At 41.6% G+C, this 23,567-nt stretch overlaps 1 protein-coding gene across 1 annotated transcript in view; it reads right to left on the reverse strand.

Annotated features, from left to right (window-relative positions):
- Positions 1–23,567, reverse strand: part of LOC126417164 (nuclear receptor subfamily 2 group E member 1-like) — a 212,903-nt gene that overhangs the window by 184,104 nt on the left and 5,232 nt on the right. Inside the window, exon 2 of the mRNA XM_050085062.1 lies at positions 21,446–21,561. Coding sequence (XP_049941019.1) covers positions 21,446–21,561 — 116 coding nt within the window. The remainder of the gene's footprint in view (positions 1–21,445; positions 21,562–23,567) is intronic.

A 23,567-nucleotide genomic window follows, 5' to 3' on the forward strand; every position in this document is an offset into this window, starting at 1 on the left:
ACAATATATATATATATAAGAACCAAGAGGGAATAATAAGAATGGAAGACCAAATACAAAGTGCTCGGATTAAAAAGGCTGTAAGACAGGAGCACTACAGTCTTTTGCTCCTACTGTTCAAACTGTACATCGAAGAAGCAATGACGGAAATAAGAGAAAGATTCAAGAATGTAATTAAAATTCAAGGTGAAAGGAGTTTAATGAAACGATTCGCTAATGATATTGATATTCTCAGTGAAAGCGAAGAAGAATTACTTGATCTGCTGTGTGCAGCCGGCCGAAGTGGCCGTGCGGTTAAAGGCGCTGCAGTCTGGAACCGCAAGACCGCTACGGTCGCAGGTTCGAATCCTGCCTCGGGCATGGATGTTTGTGATGTCCTTAGGTTAGTTAGGTTTAACTAGTTCTAAGTTCTAGGGGACTAATGACCTCAGCAGTTGAGTCCCATAGTGCTCAGAGCCATTTTGCTGTGTGCAATGGACAGTCTAATAAGTACAAAATATGTAAATCGGAGAAAGACGAAAGCAATGAGAAGTAGCAGAGATGAGAACAGAGAGAAACTTGACATCAGGATTGGTGATCACGAAGTCGACGAAGTTAAGGAAATCTGCTACCTAGGCAGCAAAATAACCCGTGACTGAAGGACATAAGAAGCAGAGTAGCACTGGCAAAAAGAATATTCCTGGACAAGAGAAGTGTACTAGTATCAAACAAAGGCCTTAATTTGAGGAAGAAATTTCTGAGAATGTACGACTGTGGGAAAAGGAGAAGAGAAGAGAATCGAAGCATTTGAGATGTGGTGCTAAAGAAGAAAGTTGAAAATTAAGTAAACTAGTAAGGTATGCAATTCTCCGCAGAATAGGCGAGGTCAGAAATATATGGAAAACACTGACAAGAAGAAGGGACATCTGTTAAGACATCAGGGAATAAGTACCATGGTACTAGAGAGAGCTGTAAAGGGAAAAAACTAAAAATTGTAGAGGAAGACAGAGACTAGAATACATCCACCAAATAATTGAGGACGTTCTATTCTGAGATGAAGAGATTGACACAGTAGAGGAATCCGTGGCGGACCGCATGAAACCAGTCGGAAGACTGGTGACTCAAAATAAATAAATAAAATAAATAAATATATCCGAAACCTATAAAACCTAAATGCTTTAGCTTTTGCGTCTCAGTCATAAATGTTTTACATGCTTAGCGTTTAATATTTAACATATAAACTCATCTGTAACGTAAGTTTGTAGCTGTTTTATACATGGGAGTTAGATTCTTTAAAGAGTCGAGAGTGGCGGTTACTGGTATGGTATATTCAACTACTCATGGCATGGTCAATACATCTGTAATCGGCAAGCCACCCAATGGTGTGCGTGGTAAGTCTTCGAAGAAAAGCATATCTTCTCCGCGAATTTACATGGATACGATATAATCCGAAATTCCGCATCCAATCAAGACGCGGTTATCCTAGAAAGTAACAAGCTTCTACCAAGAAAACCGTCCACAAAAACATCCATGGAACTGGATACGTCTCAGTGCGGCTTAACCTATTCACGGGAACGAGGCTGCCTGCAGGCTTGCTCTCCGCATTACAAGAACTTTCACAGAAAGAAACCGCCTGCCTTTGACCAGCCGCGCGAAACATGGACAACGGTTAGCGGAATACACGCCAACCATGTCAGAATCGCTGACTCTCTTCATAGATGGGATAAGGCTCCGTCTCTAAAATGCGAATGTGGGGCAGCCAGGCAAACCATTCGCCACATTGTTACAGAATGTCCCAGCAAGGCATGTCGTCGAACTTCCGTCGATTTCTTGATAGCATCGAACGACACTACTGATTATATGAAAAGTTTACGTGTCTGATCTTAAACTACAAGCGTGATTCTTTGTATTTTATTTACTTTTGTGCTTAAAACCACACAGTAAGTAAATCAATTTAACACTTCATGCGAAAAAAAAAAAAACCAAATGTAACTGTACCGCAACAGTGTGAATTCAGATCTCTCCAATTTTATCTTGGAGAGATACATTACCTTATCAAAAGTATACGGTCACATAGTTGAGGGCGTTAATGGGGAGTGTGCCCATCCTTTGTCTTTCTAGTGGCTTGAACTCTGCTGGCGACCCTTTCAGTGCAGTCTTTGGGTATCTGTGGTGGAATGGCAGTCCATTCTTATTCAAGAGCCGAAACCAGAGAAAACAAGCGATGTTGGCAAGCCTCGACGTTGAGTCATTCCGAAGATTTCCCATCGGGTTCAGTTTGAGACTATAGACATTACTGTACATTTAATCCCAGGAATTATTCACGAGCCGTTGCCCCACAGATGCTGCTTTATGAGAGGATGCATTGTTATGCTGATACAGTCTTCGTATCGTAGCCGGCCGCGGTGACCAAGCGGTTCTAGGCGCTTCAGTCCGGTACCGCGCGACTGCTACGGTCGCAGGTTCGAATCCTGCCTCGGGCATGGATGTGTGTGATATCCTTAGGTTAGTTAGGTTTCAGTAGTTCTAAGTTCTAGGGGACTGATGACCTCAGAAGTTAAGTCCCATAGTGCTCAGAACCATCTGAACCATTTTTTTTTTTTTTTTTATCTTTCACGTTTCATTTCCGTACAAAGCCACACACCCGATAATTAACTTCGGAAAAACATGACACTCAAATTTACATTATATAACAAATTTCTCTTTTTCAGAATAACCCTTCTACCTTTCCAATCTATATGTTACACCCTCTCTATTTTGGCACCTCGGCACTGCCTGATTCTTTCGAGTACATTCCATTGCTCTTCTTTTAGTTTCGTTGGTGTTAATCTTATAACCTCTTTTCAAGACAATATCCATTCTTTTCAACTGGTCTTCCAAGACATTAGCCGTCTGACAGAATTACAATGTCATCGGAAAACCTCAAAGTTTTTATTTCTTCTTTCTGAACTTCTATTTGCTTTCTTAATTTCTTTACTTTACTCTATTGCTTTTCGAGTTTATGTATTTATTTAAACTGATCTGACCTGGGCTATCGGGCCATCTCTTACATCGTACAAGGGTTTCACACATACAGCACCTTTTCGTACGTCTTAGTTACCTAAGAAATAACAATTTTAATGTGAGAAATAATATTAAAATGATTTGAGAGTCTATAGTGGCAATGTGAGTGAATAATACTGATTATGAAATAAGAAAGTACCAACAGTACTTTCACCGTTGGCTGCTACCACTAATAATGGTAATAGAAGTAATAGTAATAATAATAATAATAATAATGACAAAAGTAACAATATTGATAGTGGCAGATGTAAGAAGAATTTATGAGTATACGAAATAGATGTTTTCTGATTTAGCGAGTTCTCGGGAAAGAAAATTTAAGGAGACTGCACCATCTAAGAATACTGGCAAATGAGGAAGATTTTCATGGAAAGAAAAATGTACGAGGGTAATAAGTGCGAATAGGGACGATGTTGGTCATTATTGTTGCTTTAGTTGATATGTCATTAACTGTTTTCTGAAGCTGGAGATGTTATTGAGTAATCTAATTTAATGCGGGAAGCTACTCCAGAGTCGGACTTCTGCTACTGAAACGGATTTCGAGAAATCTGCTGAACGATAGTGTAGGACAGAAAGGATTTTGGTCTGGTGAGAACGGGTGTTTCTGTCATGTTATTTACGCAAGAACACTATGGACGAGCAGAGATATGGCAGACAGTGTACGTCGATAAGACAGTAGAGAAGACAGAGGGTACGTGTGGTATGACGGTGAGATATGATGAGAGAGTCTAACATCACATCTATAACGGACACAGGCATTGAAGGAAATGGCTAGTAGCCGTACAAGGTACCCTCCACCACTCACCACATAGTGGCTTACAGAATGTGTGTGTGTAGATGTAGATGCAGATTCATAACCAGTTCCAGGAGCGGCGAGATTTCCTGAGAAAAACCTTGCTAGATAACATCGCTGTGGTCATAATTGGAAGTGTTCGTACAAATTTTTTTTTTCAAGTCAAAAGGAAAGAGCTTTTTTAAATTTTTGTACGGCACAGAGAGATGCTGATGTCTCCTTGCACCTGCAGTTACGAGCTCAGTCCAATTTAGATTTTCATGTATTATTATTTCTAGACTCTTTGCTGAGGGAGGTAAAATCAGTAACTTCAGGGATAAGCTAACCTTGTCTACTCTCTTCTGAATTCTGCTTCCTTTTCGTGTCCTTCGACGCTTATGATATCAGTCTGGTCTCTGTACAAACTATAAATAACCTTTCGCTCTCTGTATTTTATCCCTGAATCCCTGCTACCTTCAGAGTTTCAAAGAGTGTATTCTAGTCCAGTGTTTTTCAATCGCCGTGTTGCAACACATTAGTGTGTTGCGAATACATGTCAGATGTGTCGCGAGATTCTTCATGTCTTCTAACCTTTCTCAGGTGAAATATCTAGAAAATAAAAAAAATTTCAAAATGATGGAGAGCAGCAATCACTAGCGTCCTTTCTGGCTCTATTAAAGCAAATCCCGATTTCGGCTAGTAGCTAGCGATAATCAGTGCAGTATTTCAGAGTTTTAATACATGCCCTAGTTGATGGCTCCAGTGGTCCGTGGCTAAAACTCATTTATCAAAACTTTGCAATATGGAGGTTCGGATTTGCCTTCTAGATGAATGAACACAAATTGTTGGTGTTCTTATTTATTTCGCTATTTTTCTCGGATGCAATCACATTCCAAATCACACTTTTCGTCAAATAATAATTCTTTGATTCACATAGCTTCCAAAATAGATCTTTATCAGTCACAACAGGCAACGTACCTACGCCAGAAGTTCACAGAACAGATTCTAAATAAGACTTAACCGAGCAACCTTTCAACACAGACTGCCTCTCAAGGCATCAAGTTCTGACCAAAGACCATAATACACCACAGATAATTTTGAAGGAAGTTACATTGTTCTACAGTGTGAAATTAACTTTGTACATTAAAACAGAGGAAATTACTGTAAAACAGGATTCGTGTCAACATTAATAATTATATTTATCCGATTCTGTTTAAGTTAAATGTAAAAATGCCTGTAACACTAGCTACTAAACCTAAAGCAGACATAATACATAAAGACATATCATTGAAAAGAGGTGACAAAACCAAAGCGAAATCGATATAAGGACCAACAATATGTATATATATATATATATATATATATATATATATATATATATATATATATATATATATAGGCAACATATCACACAAAATATACAAATCGTTAAAGAATACGAAAATACAACAGCATTTCGAACTACTAACACGTTACAAACATAGCTGAGATCAGGAAAAAACGACGTCCCGATCTTTTCTAATCCATGTGTACACAAAATGTCCTGTGACGACTACAACAGTTTTTCACGTTGGTCAAACATGACGAAGTTTTAGCGTAAGATTTAAAGAACACATGGGAGACTACGAAAGCAGTAATAAATAAAAACCACAGATTGAACACAATTGAAAATGCTTTGAAGATTCAACATAGGATATCAAAAGGTCAAACCGTGAGCATTTTGGAAGAGCTAGAAACTTAAACACACACAAAGAGATATCCGAATGGCATCCTAAACAAGCAAATGGATCTCAAACGCAAAAATTATCTGGAAAACTTTATTAACACAAAAAAGGGATGAATGCAACACGACAGACAAACACAATAGACAACCTTAAAAATTAGCACATCCACATAATGCAAATTGCCTTTGGCAAATAATATTGCTGACAACTTAAGACACAATTTATCTGTAAACGTAATGCATCGTTGGAACGGCTGTCATTTGGCAACTAACAAAAAATTGCACAAAATTCCCATACAAGGTAAAAACGTGACCAATATTAACAACGCAATAAATAAAAGTAATTACTTCCCAAGATGTTTTATGGACGTCACTCCACCTAGATGTAAGTATAATATAAGATAAAAATCTCAGAATACTGTTACATAGTTGTAGAATAAAATGCTTTATAAATGTAATGTCGGCAGGAACATTTGAAAATGGCACAAAAGCCGAAACAGGCTTTTCGTATACCTACGTAAAAACAGGAAGAAGCAAATTATTTGTAGCTAATTTTCTAAAAGTATAAAGAAGATATCATATTATGAATTGTTGAATTGTTAATATTTTATGAGTGCCATTAATTCATAAATTTTTGTAAGTGTAAAACCCCAGTCCGTACGTAAGAGAGGGACGAAGGCTATAACATGACTAGAATAAATAATAATAATGAGCGTATGGCATTGGTGGTCGGGAGACCCGTCTCGGGCCGTTTCTGGCGCCGCTCCACAAGTTCTTTAACGCCACTACGGTGACTTGCGAGTGAATGAAGATGAAATGATGATGAAAGACACACAACACTCAGTCATCTCGAGGTAGAGAAAATCCCTGACGCCGCCGGGAATCGAACCCGGGACCCCGTGCGCGGGAAGCGAGGACGCTACTGCAAGACCACGAGCCGCGGACACTAGAATAAATAAACAATTAACTATAAGCCGAGACCTAGCGGGTTGTGCTTCACTTTTTGACTGACATTTGTGTTAAATGACGCTCACATCAGATAGCATTTACAGTATTCCTCAGGGCAGGAGCGCAACAGAAAAATGCGACGAGAGAAGAGCGAGTGCGCCAGGGCGTAGTTCCCGGCAGACACGGGAAATCTCTCCGCTGCCAGATGCTGCCCCCCTCTTGTTCGGTCCCCATCAGCCGATACACGCAGCCGCAAAGTGTTCCGTGGGAATCCGGGACTGCGCCGCAAAGCAACAGGCCCACATGCATCTCCTCACACCGCCACATTCATCTGCCCTAACTTACTTCTCAGCTAACTGGGATTCTGTGTCACAATGGATCGCGCAGTTTGAATAGCACAATATTCTCTCTTTTTCGCTACGGTCGCATACTGTACGAGATGGTTACTACGAGAAACGACAAGTGAAGACTGCTCCGTGTGACTAACAATCCATATGAAAATTACTAGATCTACAACATTGCTTCTGCTGCTTTTACTCGAAGTTCGGGGCTTTATTGTGGAAAACTTACAAAAAAAAATATGATTCATAGTATTGGCCATCGCTGGCCACTACATTCTCCCATCTTTCGGATAGCATACGAATCCTGTGGCGGAAGAATTAGGCGTCTTTAGTGGGGTTCTATGAATCGATTCAATTTTGCACTTGTTCATATGATCGGAAGCGCTGGTCAGTCAGAATGCATGTCACTGATTGAAAAAGGTGGTAGTCAGTGAGAGCAACGTTTGGAGAATACGGCGGGAGGGATAGGACTTCTCATTTCAACGTTTCCATGTATATTTTGACGGGTTTTGCGACATGGAGTCGAGCACTGACCTGCTGTAAAAATACTTTTACGTGTCTATCGCTGTATTGTGTTTCAGTGCTGGTCTCGAACGCATCAGTTGCTTTCGATAATGATGTCCTGTGACTGTCTTCGTCTGTTTCAGTAGCTACGTAAGCGTTCTGTCTTCCCCCGCCATGTCGGTCTTCGACATCAAAATCACCGCTCTTAAGGCGTTGCAAACATTCTCCGCACGTTCTTCCACTAACAGTTCCCTCACCATTGGTCTTACCCAGCATTTTAAGAGCCACAACCGCAGATTTTTTCATGTTAAAGCAGAAAATTAAAACTTCCCGCAAATGGCGAGAAATGAGTACGTAAGCTGGCGTACGTAATCGAGAGTAACCTTATGATGCAATCACAAATCGACTAATATTTTTATGGCATTATGTTTACAGATGCCTAAGCTTACTGTATTACACCTATGATCGGCCGATATGGCCGAGCGGTTCTAGGCGCTTCAGTTTGGAACCACGCGACCGCTACGGTCGCAGGTTCGAATCCTGCCTCGGGCATGGATGCGTGTGATGTCCTTAGGTTAGTTAGGTTTAAGTAGTTCTAAGTTCTAGGGGACTGATGCCCTCAGAAGTTAAGTCCCATAGTGCTCAGAGCCATTTGAGCCATTACGCCTACGACCAACCACCTGAACCCCACTTGCCGCTGCTGCCGTCTATTGCAAAACGGTGGAAGCAAAGTTGTAGAACTAGTAGTACCACGGTAATGTAAACATCAGGAAATACGTTATAAGAGAAGATGCAGTCTTCAACGCTTGTAAAATCAAATTTGTTACGATAAATGACATTTAAAAAAGCAAGTGTCAGGTTGAAATTACAAGGAGATTTTTTTTTTCCTGGAACGGGATCCAGGATTTCAATTCCCTGTTAACTAACCACAGCCGGCCGAAGTGGCCGTGCGGTTAAAGGCGCTGCAGTCTGGAACCGCAGGACCGCTCCGGTCGCAGGTTCGAATCCTGCCTCGGGCATGGATGTTTGTGATGTCCTTAGGTTAGTTAGGTTTAACTAGTTCTAAGTTCTAGGGGACTAATGACCTCAGCAGTTGAGTCCCATAGTGCTCAGAGCCATTTGAACCATTTTTTTGAACTAACCACAAAAGACCTTAAATATGGCCGCGCGGTTAGAGGCGTCATATCACTGACTGCGCGGCCCCTCCCGCCGGAGGTTCGAGTCCTCCCTCGGGCATGAGTGTGTCTGTTGTCCTTATGGTAAGTTAGTTTAAGTAGTGTGTAAGTCTAGGGACTGATGACCTCAGCAGTTTGGTCCCTTAAGATCTCTCACACATTTGAACATTTTCTTAAATATGGTTTTAGTCACAAATAAGATACCGTGTGCAATTTTAAACTTGTAATAATGTGACCTAAAGTTTTGTTTTGGACGACAATTGAAACCCAGCAGCTAATTGGCCTGTTATCTAAGTACAATCAAATATTAGATATCGAAATTCTTCTCCGGTAGCGAGAGGACTGAAACTGAAATGACCAGACGAAAAAGTTTTGCATTACTGGGATTCGATCCCGGCCCCTATGGTTGTTATTTTCTAGCCATATATAGATGTTAAATATTGGTTCATTTCACTAGTAGCGGGATGTGCACATATCTGAACTGTAAATAACGTGACAAAAAGTTCTGAGCTCTGCACGTATCATAGTTGTTGGCTACGCACGAACAGAGGTTAGGTATCGGATTCTTCTTCATCAACAACTAGGAGTGGCATGTTTGAACTGGGAGTTAAAACCGGCACCAATCCCTGTTGTTGACAACGCATGGAAAGGCGATAAAAATCTCAATTATTTTCACCTGTTGTTTGGTGATGGGCATGCTACAACCTAAAATAACATGATTCCAAGATTAGAACCCAGACATGCGCCTTTTGAAGAGACTTTGAGGAGCTTGAATCTTGGGGAAACAACGTGACGATGGAACTGTATCGTCCGAAAGGGGTCAAGTCCGGCGAAAAGGGAGATCTGTTTAAAATTCAGTCAGCGTCAGTATTTTCAGATCTTAAGTTGAAATACAATTAGAAACACGTGCTCTGCCACCTTACATGACAACAAATTAATTAATAAAATAAAATTTCTCATGTAAGAAAGCTTGCCGGTGACAGAGTTTCTACTTGCGGCGAGGTCTGCTTCTGTCGTGGTCCAGCCGACTCCCCTGAAGTAGATAGCGAGGAGACATCATGTTTACTACGGGTTTGGAATCATGGTGTAACGATAACGTTATTCAGCTGGCGTTACCAGAGATGAAGAGGGTCTGTTCGTGCTTATTGAAAATGGTTGCCTGAAGGGAACCCAGTTCTTAAGCGCTCAAAGCTGGAATCACTCCAACAGACCACCGAACTACACATTGGCTTCGTTCCTGATTTTGCAGTAACAGGTAATGTTGGATGAAAATCCTGATTCCCCGGGGGTCGATTACAGCCTGTTCAAAACAATGACTTCCTTGTTCGTTCGCGTCGATGTTCAACAGCCGCCACGGCTACCGAAAGCATACTTTCGTCTTAATTTTGTAATCACTGAAATAAATTCTGATAACAGCAAGCCGCAGGAACTGGCAACAAGGTATGATATGGAAATTTTTGCTGGAAGTCTTGCTTTGCACTTGAACTTCTGTGCTGTTGTATGTATTTATGGTCCAGTGGTACATCTCATCTGGCACAGTGCAAATGCAAAGGCCAGGCTGCTAAGGAGACCGCCTACACTACGCTTGTCCGTCCTCTTTTAGAATAATGCTGCACGGTCTGTGGTCCTTACCAGGTAGCATTGACAGAGTACACGGAAAAAGATCAAAGAAGGGCAGCGCGTTTTGTGTTATCGCGAAATAGGGGAGAGGGTGTCACTGAAATGATACAGAATTTTAAAACAAAGGTGTTTTTCCATGCGGCGGAATATTCTCAGAAATTCCAATCACCAGCTTTCTCCTTCGAATGCAAAAGTATTTTGTTGACGCCGAACTACATATGGAGAAAAGATCACCATGATAAAACAAGGGAAATCAGAGCTCATGTGGAAAGATATATGTGTTCGTTCTTTCAAAGCGCTATACAAGATTGGAATAACAGAGAGTTGTGAAGGTGGTTCGATGAACCCTTTGTTAGGCACTTAAATTTGATTTGCAGAGTATCCATGCAGATGTAGATGTAGATATCGTGCAGAATCTTCTCCTCATTTTTAAAAACTATATTTCGTCTCATTTAACTGCATAGGCAGGGGCATAGTGATCTTTTCTCATACAGCATATTACGTGAAGAATATAGATTTTCATAATCTAGCACGGAATAATTCGTCTGACATGAGTAGGTCGGAGCATAATTCGTGGAAGTTTTGGTAGGTGTGTTGTCACGTAGGTTGTTATTAGTATATTTACAACTGTCATTTTTTATTTGAGTTTCTAAATTGTTCTTTCGGTGACTTATTGAATGTTGCAAATGTGAAGGTTATAGGTACTGATATTTAAGCGAACGAAAATGGAGCGTGAAACGAGAAGTCTAACATGCGTTACATGTTGTTCTCTTTGGATTCAATAGAGAGTTGCTGGCAGTTGAGATAGCTGAAAAAATTTGTGCCTTGTGCTTTGAAGAAATCACGTCAAAAATTAGTTTTCTCGTTTGAAGTATGATGGTTTGACATGAATAATTATTTGTCTCACGGAAGAAGATCCGTGGGCTTTGATGAATGACTTATTACGTTTTATCGGTGTGGTTCACCGAATTACTGGCAAATGTGATGAACTGCGACCATTTAGCAGCCTTCATGGCACTCTTTCATTCAGTGACCAATGTTGGGGAGTAAATTGACTACGAGATCATTAGAGGTGCAGTAGAAGCTACTTTTGGGAAGGATGGGGAAGGAAATCGACTGTGTCATTGCCAAGGAAAGACCTCAGTATTTGCCCTAATGCATTTAAGGAAATAACGGAAAATCAAATCAGGATGGTCAGACCGGTATTTGAACGACCGTGTGATAACTTCAAAACAGAAAATAATGGTTGGTCCTAACAAAAAGTATCTTAAGAAAAGGAAAGCGTGACTCCTTAAAATATAACGTTATGCATCTGGTGGCACAAATTCGGCGTTTTGTAATAAGAACTGCGCCCCAAGGGTGTGTCCATCTCAGTTGCCATCTGTCGCCAACAACTGAGATGGCTTCCAGTCACAGAAAAAACAAACATTAAGAAACCAGCATCATATGTTCTCCTGTACAAGAACAAATGCCTGCACTATAATGAGTTCACAAACGATCCTATGCAAGAGCCTGGCTGGAAAGCAACCCCTACCACACTTATTCTTCTGATCTAGCCTTTCTTGCTCCTTCTTTGCATATATATATATATATATATATATATATATATATATATATATATATATATATATATATATATATATAACTGGATGAGAATCATGAGAGTGTTTTTGTTAATGTGAGAGAATATGTTGTTAACGATTAATTTCGCTGCTATAGTTTTGTGTTACATTCAATAAACTAAGGAGAAACCCTACTGATTTTCGACATGGAAGCTTGCAGCTCAGTTAGATAAGAAGTGCTAAGCAGACAAGTTGTCTACGTCTCCAGCGATATTACAACCAAGAGCTAACGTATCTTTCCCTTCATAAATCAGCTGCGTCATCACTTAGCTAATGAGCCGATACTGTCTACAGAATGCTCTCATTGCTGCAGTGATTGAAAACATAGATAATCGGCAATGTAAAACAAAGATCGTTTACAATTTCTGTGTGTTATAACCTTAGTGGAATCAAATAATTAATTTAATAACCCAATTTTACGTCTTATATGTGAATCATTTAGATTATTTATTGGACGTGACAAGAAAATATCAAGTGAACTAAGCTCAACAATTCTGAACCACTCTAGGAAGTACAGCGACGGTCACGCAGTTGCCGGTTCTCCAGAAGACTAGCGGCAAGAAGAACATGTTCGTTCATCCAGTGTGCTGAGCTGGCTACCGCTTGGAAAGTTCGCATTTCGAAGGTGCAGCGGCTCCGGGTGCCATCGCATTGACTGGGAGCCGAAATACCTAAATTATAGTTCAATCTGCTTTATTTGCATTTCTGTAAGTACACTAAAACGCCAAAGAAACTGGTATAGGCATACGTATTCAAATACAGAGATATGTAAACAGGCAGAATACGGCGCTGCGGTCGGCAACACCAATGTAACACGTGTCTGGCGCAGTTGTTAGATCGGTCAGTTCCTCTACAATGGCAGGTTATCAAGAGTTAATTGAGTTTGAACGTGACGTTATAGTCGGCGCACGAGCGATGGAACACAGCATCTCCCAGGTAGCGATGAAGTGGGGATTTACCCGTACGACTATTTCACGAGTGTACCGTGAGTATCATGAATCCAGTGAAACATCAAATCTCCGACATCGCTGCGGCCGGAAAAAGATCCTGCAAGAACGGGAGTAACGACGACTGAAGAGAATCGTTCAACGTTACAAAAGTGCAACCCTTTCGCAAATTGTCGCAAAATTCAATGTTGGACCATCAGCAAGTGTCAGCGTGAGAATAATTCAACGAAACATCATCGATAAGGGCTTTCGGAGCCGAAGGACTACTCGTGTATCCTTGATGACTGCACGGCACAAAGCTTTACGTCTCGCCTTGGCCCGTCAACACCGAAATTGGACTCTTGATGACTGGTTGCATATTGCCTGGTCGAACGAGTCTCGTTTCAAATTGTATCGAGCGGATTTACGTGGTCGGGTATGGAGATAATTTCATGAATCCGTGGACCCTGCCCTGCATGTCAGCAGGGGCCTGTTCAAGCTGGTGGGCTCGGTAATGGTGTGGGACGTGTGATATGGGACCCCCCCCCCCCATACGTCAAGAGACGACTCTGACAGGTGACATGTGCGTAAGCGTCCTGTCTGATCACCTGTATCCATTCATCTCCTTTGTGCATTCCGATGGACTTGGGTAATTCCAGCAGGACAATGCGACACACGACCCCACCCTACACGTCGAGAATTGCTGCAGAGTGGCTAGAGGAACACTCTTCTACGTTTGAACACTTCCGCTGGCCAACAAATTCCCGAGACATGGGGAATATCTGGGATGCCTTGCAACGTGCTATTCAGAAGAGACCTCTACCCCATCGTACTCTTACGGATTTATGGACAGCCCTGCATGATTCATCGTGTCAGTTCCCTCCAGCACTACATCAGACATTAGTCGAGTCCACGCCACGTCGCGCTGCGGCACTTCTGCGTGCTCGCGGGGGCCCTGCACGATATAAGTACGTGTACCAGTTTCTTTGGCTCTTCAGTGTATGATTTGGATTACAACGTAGTTAAGAATAACCATATTCAACTTGAGCATCGTGAATAAAGAGCAGATGGAATTATTTGGGCGATCCACCTTTCCAGTAGCTGTAGTAGCTATTCTTCCTTTCCCGTCTTATGCATACTGCAAAATAAAAAGCGCATTCACCGAAAGGGATTCTTTCTTTCAGCAAGTGCATTATGAGTATACAACATTCTTTCTGACGTTGTACACTTAAAAACAGTTTTTCTTAAGAATTATTTCAGTGGAACCACCTCTGTCATATAATAACACAAGTGAAAATAGAACATAATACTGATTACAGAATGCGAACATCCACAAATAACATAAGCTAATGTTTGAAGTGGTGCTGGAGGCAACTGACACCGTGAATACGTCAGAGCTGTCCATAAATCCGTGGGAGTATGAGGGGGTGGAGATCGCTTCTGAACATCACTTTGCAAGGCATCTCAAATAAGCTGAAAATAACATACAGTATCAAACCAAAGAAGCAAAATGTGTAAGAAAATCGTACGCAGTGATCAAAGCGTATGACTCAAAAAGTCGTGAAGAAAAAGAAGCAAGAGACGAAGTACAAAGCTAGTTCGACAATGTTAGACGAGGTTGCAGACTACAGAGGATCGACGAAAATATGGATATACGACAAATATAATAGATTACCACGCCCTGATACGATGTTTGAAAACGTTGGTATTCAAAACACCTTCCAGTTTATCTTGGAATGGATAAATTCAGGTCCTACCCAGCTTTCGAGGGAATCTTGCACTATTGTTCCTGCAAAATAGTGGCCAGTTCAGGTAATGGTGATGGACTTGGATGTCGATCACACACCATTCTCTCCAAAGCAGATCACAAAGACTCGATAATATTGAGATGTGGTGACTGCCGTGGCGTGGGGACATGCAACAGTTCATCATCGTTCTCACAAAACCAGGCTTGGACGGTACAAACTGTGTGAACAGGGGTGCTGTCGCCTTGGAACACAGCATCACCCTTGGGGAGCTAACATTATACTGTGGGCTGAATCTAATCAGCCAAAATGGTCACGTAATGCTTGGCAGTAGTAGGACTTTGCAGAATAATCATGGGGTACATGGGATACGACGATACGGCTGCCCAAATCGTTACCAAATCCCCGCCATGTCTCACTCATGTGACGTAAACTCGGCTAGAAGTTGGAAACAATGCGGATCAGTACTCATCGGACCAAATGACATTCATCCATTGCCCGAGAGTCCAGGTTTCATGGCTTCGGCACCAAGTTTTCCCTGAGCCGTGGTGGCTCGTTTCGAACCGATCCGTCGCTGCTTGCATATCTTTGGTTCGCTGCCGCGCCTTGTGGCTAGGTGGCGCTCCGGGGTTGGGAGGTAAGCCAAGCGAGGGAGAGCTGGCGTAGTGGCACCGGAGCGATTGCGCCATCTTGGCGAGAATTTACGAGAAAGTATGCGCTACTGGGCGTGTTGCACACTGGTGGTAGCTCCGAAGGCTGTGGGGGCTGGCAGCATTTTTGCACTGGTCACTACCGTGGTGGTCGTGCCGTATTTTGGTTGCACGTTGGCCGACGGATAAAACAAATTTTTGGCGCGGAACTGATTTTTGGCGCCTCCCGATAGTTCTTTAGAGCCGTATTTGCGGAGAACGAAGCCGATCTTCTGGAAGAGAAGGTATTTTGTTCCCAACTCCGGATCAAATCGTTGTAACTACTTTTTTCTGCGTTTATATTGCCAGCGTGGCTGATAGCTGGCTTGAGCTTGTATTTTAAATGACTGCCTTTACCTGCTTTGGCTCCGGCTATGTGTAATGTGACATTATTAATGTTTGCATGTGAGAGATTTTTTTCAAATTCATGCGTTTATTTGTGGTCCGCGGCTCGTGGTCTTCTCGCTTCCCGCGCACGGGGTCACGTGTTCGATTCCCTGTGGGGTCAGGGATTTTTCCTGCCTCGAGATGACTGGGTGATGGTGTGTCGTCTTCATCGTCATCATTCATTCCCATTACGGTCGGCGGAAGTCAATGGCAAACCACCTCCACTAGGACCTTGCCTAGTAAGGCGGTGCGTGTCTCCTCGGAGTATGGGACCTCATCATCATTTATTTATGTTGAAAAGTGGTGGAAATCTTGGAGTGTTTCAGTATTGACCATGTGGACTGCTAAGTTTAAGCCGGCCGCGGTGGTCTAGCGGTTCTAAGCGCGCAGTCCAGAACTGCGCGACTGCTACGGTCGCAGGTTCGAATCCTGCCTCGGGCATGGATGTGTGTGATGTCCTTAGCTTAGTTAGGTTTAAGTAGTTCTAAGTTCTAGGGGACTGATGACCACATATGTTAAGTCCCATAGTGCTCAGAGCCATTTGAACCAATTTTGCTAAGTTTAAACTACGGTTACGTCACTGGACGGTTGTTGTGCTGGGTACATATGACCTGTTATCTACTCATGGGCTCACTGCTGGAACGGTGGTGAACTGTAAGCTATTGAAGCTTAATTTGCCTTGTTTTAAGTTCTGGAATTTTACGTGTAGCATGCTGCGCACCAGTGCATGTCTTAGTGATGGAAATTTGTGGCATAACTAATATTTTATTGCAAATAATACATTTAAGATTTCTGTAAATTTATTGTACTGTCTAGTCAGCAGATTAATTGCATTTTATAATGCTTGTAAGCTTGCTCATGTCATTGAAGTTTCTAGGTAGCAAGGCCCAGGTATTTCGGACGATTTCTTAAATTTGTGACAGCCCCAATGGTAGTGGCATGGTGCATGGTTTTGCTACGGAAAATTTAATATTCATACTGTAGTTCCAATTTGGCGTAGCCCTCTACGCAGCTAATACGAGTTTTCCCTCTTGTATCTCAACTAATAAATATTTTTGAAACATTCTTCTAGGACAACATCGATCTCAGATGTATCAAAAAAATTGCTAAAAGAGTCTTGATCGCATAAATATGTTATTTAAACTGGTGACCGGTTTAGATCTGTTGTACTTATATCATCTACAGACCTTGTCTTCTATGATGGTGTGAGGACCCGGGCTGGCTGAGCAGACTACTCTAGAAATGTAATCGATTGCTTACCGGTTTTAAATAAAATATGTATACTATAAAAACTGTTTTTAGCAAATTCGACTAATAAGTTTTTGTGTCCTAGGTCTACTTGCGTGAGGCTACCTTGCTTGTATGAATTGTCCACGTTTGGGTCGCTGAGGGGATCCGCACATCTGCAATCCAGAAGGGACACCTATGGATTGGGCGAACCACCTTGTTGTATATAACCATTCCAGACGGACTCTGTCTGTATATTGTGCCTGTTATAACTAGTCCATGTAACTATCGACAAAATTAAATTGATTTTCATTGTAGTGGGAAACTGGCCTTCATCCCTTAGTATTTCATGTAATAACTGTAACATTCTCGTTTCTCATGTTCCAACTACTTGCTTACTGTACTGTTTGATGTTCTTGCATTTGGTCTGCTACTGCGCTGATTAATAGTTTCACGGGCCTACTATTCCCTTAATTATATGTTCTTTTGACTTCATTTCTTTAAGGCAACATTATTGATAAAATGTTACTTATCCTTGTGATTTTGATCCAGATAATTTTAGAGTGACATTTTTTGTTTGTCTAATTGTACTTAAGGGGTTGGTTCCCCGTGGTATTTTATTCAATTTTTGGCCGGCCGGAGTGGCCGTGCGGTTCTAGGCGCTACAGTCTGGAGCCGAGCGACCGCTACGGTCGCAGGTTCGAATCCTGCCTCGGGCATGGATGTGTGTGATGTCCTTAGGTTAGTTAGGTTTAATTAGTTCTAAGTTCTAGGCGACTGATGACCCCAGAAGTTAAGTCGCATAGTGCTCAGAGCCATTTGAACCATTTTTAATTTTTGTAGAAGAAAAAGTTTAATGTGCGGTTTTACTCTGAGCATTAGCCAGCCTGTGAAACTTGATTTTGATGTTATTAATTAGCGTCATATTACATAGTCTTGAGATTGGTAAAGAAAATTCTGAATTAACTGATGGCTTAAAGTAACCTTCTTTTAATTGATTGGCGACTCCATAGTGTCCTGTGCACTACGACCAGATAATGGGTATACTTGAAAGGAGAGTGATAGGACGAATGATATGTACATTATCACGCCGTTAAATATGATAACAAAATTGTTTATCCACACCTACAAACATTTTTGTTATGAACATTGTGTTTCACGGCATTTTAATTATTAAGTAATGGCAGTTTCGTACTGTTATTATATTTTTTATATATTTGACTCCTTAGTCTTAACGTAACATTTTACGTAAATCACGAACGTTGTACTTCTAACTTCCCACGCCAGATAGTGGGTATAATGTTTTTTAAAAACCTGTGTTACACCTCATTTCATGTTATTCATTTATTATTCTTTTTCATTATCTTTTGCTCTTTTACATGTCCTGCACTCTGACAACTTATCATCGATCTGTTTTATGTTTTATAAGTTTGTAAAAAACAATACGCCAATGTATTTTAGTTTTTTCCTTCCCCCTTTGTCTGCTATGTGTTGTACGTACATTTTAAATTTGAATTACTGCACGATTCACAAATGCACAAGAGTTATTTAGTGTTAATATCTCGCAAAACCAGTAATACTATGTCTTCACGTGACACATGTCACATAGAGGGCGTGTCAAGCCCCGTCACACCGAGGTCTGCTGAACAAGTGCATGTAAACAGCGACCTCAGTCTATGTGATCGCCGTAAGCTTATTGACACCAGTGCTTACTAATTTAAGTTATATATTACAGGTATGTTCCTAACAAGTGTTATGTTCATATGCAGATGTAATTGTGATTTTCTGTTTTATACTCTCTGATCGTAATGTAAAAAAAAATTTAACTTCTAGCACTGAAGATGGTCACTAAGTGACCGAAAATCGATTTTGCGATAATAAACAAAAATATACGACCAATGCTGTCTCTCCTTTCAAGTATACTTCTTTTAATTGACTGATTGTTTAGTTAAATTGTTGTTTTCTGGAAGGTTATGAGAAATATATTTTTGTGTTTGAAATTTAGCGCTGAATGCTACTGAACAACTTGAACCCAAGTCCTTTCATGTCAGTATTTTCCTAGAAATTTATTGCCGGCCGGTGTGGCGTGCGGTTCTAGGCGCTTCAGTCTGGAACCGCTTGACCGCTACGGTCGCAGGTTCGAATCCTGCCTCGGGCATGGATGTGTGTGATGTCCTTTGGTTAGTTAGGTTTAAGTAGTTCTAAGTTCTAGGGGACTGATGACCACAGATGTTAAGTCCCATAGTGCTCAAAACCATCTGAACCATCAGCCATCTAGAAATTTATTGGTGGTAATGCACCAATTCATTCCCGTTAGGGGCATTTGCGTCACTGATGTGCAGTTTTGAAATTCCAACTCGCCCTTCAGTCCCCTGTCGCTGGAGTTCGATTCGTATTGTTTTGGTACTGGCAGAATTTGCGAGTGCGATATGTCAGATGTTGTCCTCGTATTTTTGGTCACAACCTTTCGTCACGCACTTTCGTCCGGGGGGTGACTTAGCAGATGATGTTTTTCTGCTTTTCCTGTATGCGGTATAAATCCTCGATGTGGAGCCTACTGAAACATCACACATTTCAGCTACCTTAGTTACGGAAGCACCCGCCATAAGGCACGAGCAATTTTCCCACGATCGAATTCACTTAGCTCCGACATAATGCACTCACAACTACACACGATTGACACTTGCAACGTAATGAGGACACTGCACAATTACCGTTCTTGATCAAATACAACAGCGCTACGTGCAAGCTTCGCGCTCTGCTTTCATGTTCAAAAATGCGTTTCTCGTGGTATTTCCATGTTTTGTCGAATCCCTGAATATTGCTTGTGATTACTTTACGCTTTACGTTTATCTGCTGTGTTCGTTAAGCTAACGAGAAAACGCCTGTAATGTATGCACTGCACTAATACAAATAAAATGCAATTTTTTGTAACCTAATGACAAAAGTTTCAAAATTTTAAACATGACTGAAGGAAAAACTGTTGAAAATCTTCACCGTAAATCATAACAGCCAAAAAGTTGCAGCATAAAGATTTATTGAAATCCTTGATCGCGGTTTTGGTATATCTAAATATACATTCATCAGAAGCAAAAATACACTGCAATCACATCATGCAGGATGTGACCTACGATATGAATCATTCGTTAAGTCTGGCAAGTCAGAATTTAATAGGTTGTTCGTCTTTAAATAGTTTATGAAATTTGTACGTATTTCATATACTACTTGTAATGCACTGCATAAAATATTTACTTTTGTTTGTATGCCCTTAAGTGGTTATCGCTCGTTGATTACCGATGTACAACTCACCAACTGAGTCTGGCACGTCAACAGTATATGTAATGTTCTTTTTACGTTGCTATCAATAGTTATACAGTGTTTAAATGCAATTTTATCTTTGACGTCATAATAGCAGTTGTAAATTGTCAAGCTGCACTACTTTAAGTACATTCACCAATAGGTGACATGTGACGCTGTAACGTTTTTGATGTGAATTCATTCCTAATGCAATTATGGAATATGACGTCTGGTTTTGTACGTGTAAAGTAGAACAACCTGAAACTTCCTGGCAGATTAAGACTATGTGCCGGACCGAGATTCGAACTTTGCCTTTCGCGGGCAAGTGCTCTAAAACCTGAGCCGCGGTTCTAGGAGCGCAGCCCGGAACCGCGCGACTGCTACGGTCGCAGGTTCGAATCCTGCCTCGGGCATGGGTGTGTGTGATGTCCTTAGGTTAGTTAGGTCTAAGTAGTTCTAAGTTCTAGGGGACTGATGACCTAAGATGTTAAGTCCCATAGTGCTCAGAGCCATTTGAACCATTTGAACCACCAGAGCTACCCAAGCACGACTCACGCCCCTCCTCACAGCTTTACTTCTGCTGTGAAGACAGGGCGCGAGTCGTGCTTGGGTAGCTCAGGTGGTAGAGCACTTGCCCGCGAAAGGCAAAGGTCCCGAGTTCGAGTCTCGGCCCGGCACACATTTTTAATCTGCCAGGAAGTTTCGTATCAGCGCACACTCCGCTGTAGAGTGAATATTTCATTCGATGTTATTTTGTTTATGACCAAAAGCAGCTCGACATCCAAGGCTGTGTGATAGGGAGAGTTTTCGTGTCGAAAGAGACAACCCTTCGATCTACACAGTGCAGGCTGCTTTTTTTTTTCTGCGGTACCTCATACTGCTGCTTTAGCACTTGAAGTCATTAATTCGGATTAACTGTATAGTAATTAAAGAAACAAATTCTTTAGTTTTCGTGGTGTAGCAATCTTGTACTGGCTCGTCTTACTTGGATTCTAGGCCGTATCCATAGCACAGTTTCGGGTCCCCTGTGCTGTTTTTTTACAAAAAAACCTGAGATTATCACTTTGTTCTTGCAAGTTAAAACACGCCGAAAACATGAAACAGTTGTTTAGAGGACGAGCACTCACGCAAACTAATTGATTCCTCCGCACGAGTGACGCCCTACCAATTTGTTCAACACAGCCTTTAGAAGAGCGACCTGGCACAATAACCTGTCATTACTGCCCCAGGAAGGTACTTCTTTTACGTCCCGTGTGGTACCAATTCATAAAGACGTCATAGGTCCTCGCTAAAGCTCCGTAACTTCAGTCGTAATGACAGGCAGCAGCCTTCCAGTGTCAAATAACAGTATGTCAAATGTTTCGGTAGGGCAGACTTAAAGTTTTTAGAGGTATACAGCAACTGTTGAGAAGTTACTTTGAGTAGCTTACCGTCTTTCTTCATGTTAACCTGAAGGCACTTGTTGAAGCGGCATGCCTGACATTGGTTGCGCCGGCTTACATCGACGACACATCTGCCCGCCTCTTTACAGACGTAGTCCAGGTTCCTGAAACATGGTAAACGTACCATTATGCTGGAGCAAGATTTGTTTATTTTTAAGAATATGTCGTATGACTTCCATAAAGACCAAGCGATGCTTTGGAACATTACTTGAATTTGTGTAGTTAAGAAGTAATCCTCGTAGAAAAATAGTTAAACAACAAACGTGCAGTACTGCTGGAAGCAAACGATTCAAGTATCAGATTAGAAGGATTAAACAACTGCCAGAGAGTCTTGCTGCTGAATCTGCTATGAGCTGAAACAAAAGCTTCTAAAACTCACGACGTATGTAGAGTACCACATCTCAAAGGTTCCTAATGTTTGTTTTATTTACCGAACAAAAAATCTGTTACAACCAAGAGACACTCAAATATCACGTACCGCCGTCTCTAGCATTCTTAATGAGCTCAAACTGGCGATTTTGGTGATCATGTTTTCAAACTTGTTTGTATGCTAACGGATCGTTTCCGGACATGGGTTCCTTATCAAACCTTTATCTTCTCCCCACCCTCAGTCCACCTCTGGCAGCTCCCAGTCTCCGTTCATTTCCTCCTGCCCTTCGTCTCCTCCTCTCTCCTCTCTGTGTCAATCCGCTCCCCGCTCCGGTCTCTGTCAATCTGCCCCTTCCACCTCTGTCCGCTTCCTCCTCCTCCCTCTAATTTCATCTTCTCCCCTTTCCTTTCTGTGCTCTCCCTTCTCGCTGTCCATCTCCTCCTCTTCCCTGTCTCTGCCCATCCCTCCTTCCCTTCATTAATCGCTTCCTCCCCATTTCTCTACCTATCTTCCTCCACCTCTATCCTTCTCCTCTTCTTTCCTTCTCTGTCCATCTCCTCCTCTTCCCTCTCTCTATTTCCACCTCTGCTACCACTGTCCCTTTCTCGCTCCACGTTCTCATACTCACTCCAATAGGAGGCTGGCGTTTCTTATTCCTACAGTATTTCTTTTCAGACTGTAACTAATATGTGTACCAAATTTGACTAAAATCGTTCCAGGGATTTAGGATGAACTTTCTACCCTTGACTTTGACTGCAAACGCACAAGTCATATATATTTCACACATATTTAATAAAGTTCACGCGTATTTATACCCATATTTCACCTCATGTTTAACGAATTTTGCCCAGTAGGTTCATTTAACGCACCTCAATGTTTATGACGTCGTATCTTCTGAACAATGTGCTGTATAATGATATAATTTTGCAGGAACATCCAGTGGTACACGTGCCTACTGTCTGCGTAATGTGTTGCGAGTAGAGTTAGTAGTAAAGAAGGAATAAACTAAAACGTCAGCTTTATGTGGCAGTTTTACAGCACGAACATCGAAAATATAGTAAAATCGAAAATATAGTAAACGATCAACTTTTTTCCTTTCATCATTTTGTGGATATCATCAGTGAGAAAAAGTTTCGTAAAGGTTAGAAAAAATGTGTTAAATTTGTTGCAAGTCCCTAAATGCTCTCATTCTCAAATACTGGATGACTGTGGTACGGCATGGGATAGGTACTCTCGCGTCATGTGCTGCACTGTTTTTCCACCCTCACCCCACCCCTTTGATAGGAGAGTGGTTCTTACCCCCACAACGGTTCTTTCCTGACAGTAAATGATGTATGTACCATGTTTGGTTGAAATCGGTCCAGCACACCATTTCAGTTAATAATACGAGAGTAATCCCAAAATTAAGGTCACCTATTTTTGTATAAGAACATAGACCTGTTTATTTCTAAAATGGTTTACATCAGCTTACAGCTGGAACATCTAGCTATTATCCGACGTAATCACCATTTCTGTTGATGTATTTTTGTAGACGCTGTGGCAGTTTCTATATGCCCATGTCATACCAGCTCGCCGCCATGCTGTTGAGAAAGTTATGAACCTCTTCTTTCACCTCATGGTCGGAGCTGAATCGCTTTCCGACCAAATGTTCTTTTAACCTAGGGAACAGGTGATAGTCACTGGGCGCCAAGTCAGGACTATAGGGTGGGTGATTATGTTCCAAATGGTTCAAATGGCTCT

Source organism: Schistocerca serialis, chromosome 8, assembly GCF_023864345.2.
Source record: "Schistocerca serialis cubense isolate TAMUIC-IGC-003099 chromosome 8, iqSchSeri2.2, whole genome shotgun sequence".
NCBI lineage: Eukaryota > Metazoa > Arthropoda > Insecta > Orthoptera > Acrididae > Schistocerca > Schistocerca serialis.